Here is a 9,708-nt window from a genome sequence, read left to right as displayed (position 1 = left end):
TAGAGGTATTATAATTTCCCACAGTATTGAAACCATTATTTCCCTGTTGCAGACAACTCCACCAATCCCTCAGTCAGGATTTAAAATCTCCACCATTTTCTGTGGTCCCTTCCCCTCCTCCCTGGTAATGAATTTTTTTATGGTTGTACTTATTTTGAAATAAAATATTTCTAGTATTTTAATATCCCACAGCTGAGTGCCATCATTCTATGTCTATCCCTCTCCCCCTGACTCATTTTATTCAGCATGATGCTCTGCATGTCTATTTATATATAAGGAAATTTCATGACTTTTTTTTTTTCCTAACAGCTGCATATCATGCCATTGTGTATATAGATGTACCATAATTTCTTTATCCACTCATCTGTTCTTGGGCACTTGGGTTGTTTCCAGATTCTGGCTATTGTGAATTGTGCTGCAATGAATATGGTAATGCAAATGTCTTTTCAACATTGTTTTTGTAAGCCTAAGGTATATTCTCAGGAGCAGTATTGCATTGCTGAGTCAAATGAAAGTTAAATTTCTAGTTTTTTTGGAGGGGGGGTGTCACACCTGGCAGAACTCAGGGGTTACTTTTGGCTCTGTGCTCAGAAATCGCTCCTGGAGGGGCCGGGCGGTGGCGCTGGAGGTAAGGTGCCTGCCTTGCCTGCGCTAGCCTAGGACGGACCGCGGTTCGATCCCCCGGCGTCCCATATGGTCCCCAAGAAGCCAGGAGCAACTTCTGAGCGCATAGCCAGGAGTAACCCCTGAGCGTCACAGGGTGGCCCAAAAAAAATTAAGAAAAAATAAAAAAGAAATCGCTCCTGGCAGGCACAAGGGACCATATGGGATGCCGGAATTCCAACTACCTTTTGTCCCGAATTGATTGCATGCAAGGCAAATGTCCTAAGCTGTGCTATCTCTAGTTTTTTGAGAAAAGTCCATATTGTTTTCCAAAAAGGCTAGACCATTTGACATTCTCCCCAGCAGTGAATGAGAGTCCCTTTTTCCTGCATCTGTGCCAGCACAAGTTGTTCTTGTTCTTGTTGTGTGCCAGTCTCTGCGGAGTGAGGCAATATCAAAACAATAATGTTGTTTTGATTTGATATGGAACATTTGTTCATTTTCTTATTTATTTAATTATTTAATGGTTTTTGGGTCACACCCAGCAGCGCTCAGGGGTTACTCCTGGCTCTATGCTCAGAAATCGCTCCTAGCAGGCTCGGGGGACCATATGGGATTCTGGGATTCAAATCACACCGTCCTTCTGCATGTAAAGCAAATGCCCTACCTCCATGCTATCTCTCCAGCCTTATTCTTTTAGTTTTTAAGTATTCTCTGTATTTCCATTTAAAATCTGTGTCTTATTTCTTTTCTTTTCTTTTTTTTTTTTTTTTTTTTTGGTCCACACCCTGCAGTGCTCAGGGTTTACTCCTGGCTCTGTAGCCAGGAATTACTCCTAATGCGCTCTGGGGTCCAAGCACAAGTGCAGCAGAATATGCCAAGTGTATAGGTGTGAGCTCAGTTCCACATAGGTGTGAAGCCAAGCGCATAGGTGTGAGCTGATTGCAGCAGTGTGAGCTGAGCATACCAGAGTGTGCCGAGTGCAGTAAAATATGCCAATTGCACAGGTGTGCCCACTACAGCGGTGTGAGTTGAATGCAGCAGTGTGAGCCCAGTGCAGCAGAGTGGGAATTGAGGGCATAGGTGTGTGCTGAGTGCAGCAGAGTGTCCAATGCAGTAGTAGTGTGAGCAGAGTTCAGCAGAATGTGCAGAGTGCAGCACAGTTGTTGTTGTTTTTTTTTTTTTGGGGGGGGAGGTCACACCCAGCTCAGGGATTACTCCTGGCTCTATGCTCAGAAATTGCTCCTGGCAGGCTTGGGGAACAATATGGGGTGCTAAGGATCAAGTCCAGATTGGTCCTGAGTTGGCTGTGTGCAAAGCAAACACCCTACCCTCTGTACTATCGCGCTGGTCCCCAGATTTTTCTTTATCACTTCCTCATGTTTGGGAAAAGAGCAGAAAGTTACACTGCCCACTTGTCCAGCCCTTGACCCTACCTTATGGTAATTCATGCCCCTGGTTCTCTTGCTCTTGTGTGTATGCTATGTTTTGGGTCACACTGGTTATCAGATGACCCCTTGGTTTGGGGTGAGTCCCAGAGTTTCTCGGGGATTTTGCAGTAGGAGGGTTCAAACACAGCTTTCAATATGCAAAGCCTGTACCCAGTTTGCTGGGTGAGATCTCTCTCGCCCTCTAGTGTTCTCTCATATAATTTTTGTTTGTCTTTTTGGGCTGCACCTGGCAGTACTCAGAGGTTTACTCCTGACTCTGCACTAAGGAATGATCTTGGTGGTACCCAGGGGACCATATAGAATACTGGGGATTCTGCATGCAAGGCAAGTGCCTTATCTACTGGACTATCTCTCAGTTACCCCCTTCCCCCAGGACTCTCTTTAACCACAGAAACAAATGCTTCTCCTTGTGGCCTAAGGAGAAAGGAGGATTTAGTTCTCTGCCCTTGAATGGAGCCTGAATTCTTTTCCTTGTTCTCCCATGGCTCCGGGAATAACAGCCTAGTGTGAATTCAAGAGCAGTTCTGAAATTAGTCCTCTCATCCCAGGAAAGAGGCTTTGCGGGGTTAGTGTTATTTCTCCAAACACTAGGCAGGCTTGGAGTCTTGGCCAGCTACATGTCTCCTCACCAAAAAAATCCCACAAGATAAGTCAGCCAGGTAGTTGTGAATTTGTCCCGCCACATGCCAGCAGCCCCTGTAGTTTGATCCTGGGTTCTTCCCCATAGACCAGCTCCTCCAAGCCTTCCTGCCAATCATACACTTTTCAGATAGATGCCCAGTTCCAGCCTTCCAGCCTCCAAGGAGACCTGCTCCCACTCCTAGCTTCCCTCGGCTGATGGCTCGAAGAGTTTTGGCAAGCAATTTCAACTAATGGGCAGGTCTTAAGTGTTTTAGACTTTGGCTCCTCTTCCTGGGCCCCTCCACATGGAACTCTGGGATGGGTAAAGCTCTGGGCTTCTCCACTGCTAGGGTAACCATGACAGCCAGGAGCATGCTGGTGCTGGCAAGAAGCACAAAACAAAGCATTCAGACAAACAGTGGAAGATGGCACAGCAGAGGCCACAGAACCAGAGAGATTACTAAGATGGCCAGATTCAAGAAATGGGCTATATGGGGGCCAGAGAGATGGTAGAGCGGGTAGGGTACTTGCCTTGCATGATGCTGATATGGATTTGGTCACTGCCAATGACTCCATCTAAGTGCCATTAAGGACGTTGAGCCTGAGAGCCATGGCATGAAGGAGAGCATAAGGAATGGACAAGCTAAAGGGAGAGGCAGAGCTTTGAAACTGCTGGTTTTGGGTTTTTGGGCCACACCCAGTGGTGCTCAAGGGTTACTCCTGACTGACTCTGCACTTAGAAATCGTTCCTGGCGAGCTCAGGGTACCATATGGGATGCCAGAACGGAACCTGGATCCATCCTAGGTATGCCATGTGTAAGGCAAATGCCCTACCACTGTGCTATTGCTCTGGCCCCTGAGCTTTGATATTTCTTCCCCTTTCTTGCCCAGGGAGAAAACTCAGGGACCTGGTGACCATCGCCACCAAAACTTTCCTCCGGCCCCACAAATTCAAGACCATGCTCCAGAGTCTCCGCAAATATTACCCAGACCTGACGGTGATCGTGGCTGACGACAGCAAGGAGCCAATGGAGATACTCGACAAGCATGTGGAATACTATACCATGCCCTTTGGGAAGGTAGGAGCTGCAGGTGGGCGACTGGACCACCTTCCCTCACTTCTATGTAAGCAAGCAACTCTTATAAGCTACTTGAGGTGTGTGACCCGGAAGCCAATAAGACACCCTCAGCAGAGCCTCTCCCTTTCTCTGTAGATTCCTACCTCCCTCCAGGACACAGAGAGGAAGAAAGATGCTTTTAAACACACGGAAGGTCCTTCCTCTCCCAGCAACACTGGCAGGAGGGAGAATCACAGAGATCATTTCAGGAAACCAAGAGCTCCCAGCCTTTATCTTATTCATTGCTCCTGAAAGTTGCTGTCTTTCTTCTGTGTCTCAGACACAAACTTCCTTTGACCCTGTAGTTCTCTGAGCAACTTCTGTTGAGCATCCAACTTCTGACTTAGTTCATGCTGTGGTGTAGCCTGGCTACTGGCACCTGAAAAGGCTCCTGCAGCTGACTTTTTGTTTAATTTTTGGGGCCACATCTGGCGGTGCTCAGGGGTTTCCCCTGGCTTTTCGCTCAGAAATCGCTCCTGGCAGGCTCAGGGGACCATATGAGATGCCAGGGATCAAACCCAGGTTGGCCACATGCCAGGCAAACATCCTACATGCTATGCTATCACTGCAGCCCCGTGCAGTTGATTCTTTTTTGTTTGTTTGTTTTGGGTCCACACCGGACTGTGTTCAGGGGTTACTCCTGGCTCTGCTCAGAAATAGCCCTTGGCAGGCTCAGGGGACCATATGGGATGCCGGGAATAGAACCCAGGTCTATTCTGGGTTGGGTGCGTGCAAGGCAAATGCCCTACAGCTGTGCTATCACTCCGGCCCCTGCAGTTGATTTTTGTACCTCATGTCACCTCCAGGGTTGGTTTGCTGGCAGAAACCTGGCCATCTCACAAGTCACCACCAAATACGTTCTCTGGGTAGACGATGACTTTCTCTTCACCTCTGAGACCAAGATAGAAGTGCTGGTGGATGTCCTGGAGACGACTGAACTGGATGTGGTGAGGAGTGTTGTCAGTGATCTGTAGAGATGGAAAGATAGCAAAGGGCAGGGAGAGAGCATGAGGGACTGGGACCCAAGCTCTGCACGTGGAGCCTTGGGTATGATCTCCGACACCACTGGTCCTCTCTCCCCCAGTCACACTGGGTGTAACTCTAGTACACTGAGCCTGGAATGACCCTCAGCAGTGTGGTTCAAAGTAGCAAAAACAAGAGCAGGATGGGGAAAAGAGTCAAGGAAAAGAGGGACCACAAGGGAGAAGGACTGAAGTGGGAGCTGAATCAGCTGCAGAGCTCTGGGGCTGAGGCATCTCTTTGAGTGGCTGAACATTTGTGGGTCCCACCTCTGCCCCCAGACTTGGATTTATTGAGCAAAGAAAGTAATTTCACCATTCACCACTGTTCCGGCTTTAACCCAGTGGTGGGACAGAGCGATAATACAGTGGTAGGGCATTTGCCTTGCACGACAAGGCCAACCTGGGTTCAATCTCCAGTATCCCATATGGTCCCCTAAGCCCGCCGGGAGCAATTTCTGAGCACAGGGCCAGGAGTAACTCTTGAGCACTGCCATGTATGTCCAGTAAACAAACAAAAACGTACATGGTATATAATTTTTTAAATAAGCATGTAGAAGCTGGAAAGGTATTACAGCAGGCAAAGCATTTGCCTTACATGTCTCTGAGCTGGGTTTAATTCCTGATACCACATATGGTCTGCTGGGTCCTGCCAGGACTGATCCCTGAGTAGAGTCAGGAGTTAGCCCTGAGTACTGCCAGGTGTGACCCGAAAAATTCCTCTCCATAAAAATAATTCAGCCACATGATCAAACATTGCAAGGAAAGTAAGGAAATTTTATTTTGAATTGGATATATCTTAATTTATCCCACTTGAAACTCAGGATGATGGTTCATTGGCTAAAAGAGAGGGAGAGAGAGTGGGTGGTGTGGACAGACGCAGACTTGGCTGTTCCACCCCCGCTGGTTCTGACGATTTCAAGAATAGATGCTCCTCTAATTTGGGGCTCAGACATAAACATACATATCTGCTGGAGTGGGTTAGGCAGCTCAAAGATGCGCCAGGAGCAGGGAGCCCAGGGACAACTCAACACAAGGCAAACAACTGACTGCAAGAAATACTACATTCAGGAGCTGGAGTGATAGCACCGTGGTAGGGCATTTGCCTGTGCACTTTGGCTGACCTGTGACAACCAGGGTTCGATCCTGGCAACCCATAGTTTCTCCCCCCACCCCCCAGCCTGCCAGGAGCGGTTTTGAGTGTAGAGTCAGGAGTAAACTCTGAGCACCACTGGGTGTGACCCAAAACTAAAAACAAAACAAAACACAAAACGAAATCCTACATCAGCTACACACACAGGCCCTCTTGCTTGGGCCCCTGTAGCAAACTCCGTTTCCCCACCTGTTTCCTTTCCCTTGTTTTTGTTGTGATGACCAGGGAGTTGCACCCTTGAGAAGTAGCTCCAGGGAGACACAGGGCAATGCCCTCAGGATTGTTCTCAACACCTGGCATGACAACAATCACAGGATCATACTCAAAGCCTCATTCACCTGTAAGGCTTGTGAGCCTCGCAGTACTGCCTCCCCTTTTCTTTTGTTTTGAAGATTGGGGGTGGAGACCTTTTCCACGTGGTGCTCAGGGACCCAGGGTTACTCTTCCCAGAAACAGGAAGTATTTATTTATTTATTTTTTTGGTGGGGGCACACTCAGCAGTACTTAGGGGTTACTCCTGGTGCTGCACTCAGAAATCGCTCCTGGCAAGTTAGGGGGACCATATGGGATGCCAGGAATCGAATCCAGGTCTGTCCTGGGTTGGCCGTGTGCAAGGCAAATGCCCTACCATTGTGCTATCTCTCCAGCCCAGAAACAGGAAGTATTTCAATTTGCAAGGGTCCAAAGATGTACTGTCAAGGACAACCAAGGCCACACCAACTAAAATTCTCCAGTGCTATCCCGGGGTCCAGGGTGTAGTGTGGTGTCAAAAGTCAAACTGGTTGCCTTTCATGCAGAAGGTCATTGGTTCAAATCTCAGCATCCCATATGGTCCCCTGAGCCTGCCAGGAGCAATTTCTGAGCATAGAGCCAGGAGTAATCCCTGAGCGCTGCCGGGTATGACCCCCCCCAAAAAAAGGGGGGGGGCTGGAGAGATAGCATGGAGGTAAAGCGTTTGCCTTGAATGCAGAAGGTTGGTGGTTTAAATCTCGGCATCCCATATGGTCCCCCAAGCCTGCCAGGAGTGATTTCTGAGCATAGAGCCAGGAGTAACCCCTGAGCAAAAGCCATGTGTGACTCCCCCAAGCCCCTCCCAAAAAAGAGTCAAACTGGGCCTAGCACATGGTAGGCATGAGCCCTAGCCACTGTACTGCCTCTTGGCCCAGTCCTGTTTCTCTTTAGAGAGGGAGTGTGTGTCCTGAAGCATGGAGTGGGCTGCTGGAGAAGGAGGCTATTCACTCTTCGAACTTGGTTGCTAAGTGTTGTCTGCCCCCACCTGGGAGATTGTTGGGGATCACAGGGAAAAAAAAAAGACCCAAGGGCCCGGAGAGATAGCACAGCGGCATTTGCCTTGCAAGCAGCCAATCCAGGACCAAAGGTGGTTGATTCGAATCCCGGTGTCTCATATGGTCCCCCGTGCCTGCCAGGAGCTATTTCTGAGCAAACAGCCAGGAGTAACCCCTGAGCACTGCCGGGTGTGGCCCAAAAAAACAAAAAAACAAACAAACAAAAAAAAAGGTGAAGGTGGAGCAATAGCAAAGTGGGAAGGGCTTTTGCCTTGCATGTGGCTGACCCGGGTTTGATCCCCAGCATCCATATGATCTCCTGACCTGCCAGGAATGATTTCTGAGTGAGTGCAAAGCCAGGAATAACCCTGAGCACTGCAGGATGTGTTCCTTTCCCCCACAAAAAAAAGACATAGGTGAATCAGAGTGAGCCCAACTGTGGTCACAGGTGCAGAAAGAATCACTGAGAGTGACTGCAAAGGGGAGGGAAGACAGAGGTGAAAGATGTGAGGCCTGGGATGACCTCGGTTTATGGAAGAAGCTAACTGAGACCCCCCATTGTCTTGAGTGGCTCGCTGACCTGCTTTGCCTTTTCTCTGCTCGCTGACCTCCTTTCTCTGCTAGGTGGGCGGCAGTTTGCTGGGGAACACATTCCACTTTAAGCTTTGGCTGGAGCATACCAGGCACGGAGACTGCATTCACAGGAGATCAGGGTCTTTCAGGCCGCTGGAAGGCTTCCCTCATTGTGTGGTGACCAGCGTTGTGGTCAACTTCTTTTTGGCCCACACGGAGCGACTGCAGAAAGTTGGCTTCGACCCCCTGCTGCAGCGCGTGGCTCACACAGGTGGGTCCCTGGCAAGAGGCTCAGGCAGGAGCTGGGCTGGGAGCTGAGGGCAGAAAGGTGTGCTAGCCAGGGGTCTTGTGCCACCATCAGGGGCACTAGCCTGGTAGCAGTGGGTTTTCTATCTTTTTTGCCTTTACTTGGGAGCTCCCTGTCTCTCCTACTCCCTCTCTGTGAATTGTCTTCCATTCTTCCTGTCTCTCACTTCTGTCCCCAGCCCTTCCCCTGGGCTCTTTTCCACCTACCTTCCTAGTTTTCTTGGCCCCAAAATCCTTTCCTGGTTCACTGCTGCTTGCTGATTGCACAAGTCTCTCTTCTTTCTTTCCCCTGATCCTAGGGGCTACAGTGCTGTCCTGTTAGAAAACTACTGAATAGGGCCCGGAGAGATAGCACAGCGGCGTTTGCCTTGCAAGCAGCTGATCCAGGACCAAAGGTGGTTGGTTCGAATCCCGGCGTCCCATATGGTCCCCCATGCCTGCCAGGAGCTATTTCTGAGCAGACAGCCAGGAGTAACCCCTGAGCATCGCTGGGTGTGGCCCAAAAACCAAAAAAAAAAAAAAAAAAAAAAAAGAAATAAAAAAAGAAAACTACTTAATATTGGCTGGAGAGATAACACAGTGCCTTGCACGCAGATCGGATGGATGGTGGTTGGAATCCCGGCATTCCATCTGGTCCCCGAGTCTGCCAGGAGTGATTTCTGAATGCAGCCAGGAGTAACCCCTGAGTGCTGTCACGTGTAACCCCCCCAACAAAACAAACCCCCAAAAGAAAACTACTGGATATCTTGCCGCCCAGATGCCCAGGAAATGAACTGTTTCATTTCTTCATTTATTTATTTATTTTTGGGCTACACCTGGCAGTGCTCAGGGTTTACTCCTGGCTCTGTGCTCAGGAGTTAACACCTTGTAGTACTCAAGGGACCGTATGGGATGCCTGGAATCAAACCCTGGTTGGCTGAATACAAGGCAAATGCCTTACCCACTGTGCTATCCTTCCAGTCCCAAAGAACTGTTTCAATTTTCCCTGGGTGCTGATCCTCCTCAGATATGAACCCTTCCTTCCTTCCTCTCAGTCCAGGCTAGGACCCCAGGTCTCTGGCTCAAGCTCACGTGTTTTCCCTCTGTCCTCCCTCTCTTTGCAGAGTTCTTTATGGATGGGTTAGGGAGCTTGCTGGTGGGCTCTTGCTCAAATGTGATTGTAAGTCACCAGAACAGTTCTTCAACCACGGACTCGAAGCTGGCCTCCCTGGAAAAGACCTATGGCTCATACCGGGCCAACACTAATGCCCAGATCCAGTTCAAGCTGGCCCTCCACTACTTCAAGAACCGTTTTCACTGCTATACCTGAAGATACCTGGCTCCCGGAATCAGGTGGCTGATCTAGCACAACAGGTTGGGTTACCCAAAAATGTTCTCCTGTGAGGCCAGAGAGAGAGTATAGCAGTTAGGGTATTTGTCTTGCTTGCTGCCAACCCAGGTTTGATTTTCTCGCACTCCATATTGTCCCCCAAGCCCACCAGGATTGATACCTGAATACAGAGTCAGAATTCAGCTTTGAACACTGCCAGTTGTGGCTAAAACACACACACACACACACACACACACACCCCAAGAAAA

General features: G+C 49.2%; 1 protein-coding gene across 1 annotated transcript in view; it reads left to right on the top strand.

Moving 5' to 3' along the window:
* The window catches only part of B4GALNT2 (beta-1,4-N-acetyl-galactosaminyltransferase 2), a 42,206-nt gene extending 32,767 nt beyond the window's left edge, over positions 1-9,439 (top strand). Inside the window, exons 9-12 of the mRNA XM_049766035.1 lie at positions 3,567-3,754; positions 4,600-4,740; positions 7,876-8,095; positions 9,234-9,439. Coding sequence (XP_049621992.1) covers positions 3,567-3,754; positions 4,600-4,740; positions 7,876-8,095; positions 9,234-9,439 — 755 coding nt within the window. The remainder of the gene's footprint in view (positions 1-3,566; positions 3,755-4,599; positions 4,741-7,875; positions 8,096-9,233) is intronic.
* Positions 9,440-9,708: the final 269 nt, after the last annotated feature.

The sequence above is a fragment of the Suncus etruscus genome, chromosome 1 (assembly GCF_024139225.1).
Source record: "Suncus etruscus isolate mSunEtr1 chromosome 1, mSunEtr1.pri.cur, whole genome shotgun sequence".
NCBI classification, from domain to species: domain Eukaryota; kingdom Metazoa; phylum Chordata; class Mammalia; order Eulipotyphla; family Soricidae; genus Suncus; species Suncus etruscus.
Note: the sequence above shows the minus strand (reverse complement) of the source record. Positions and strands in the feature narration are given on the sequence as shown.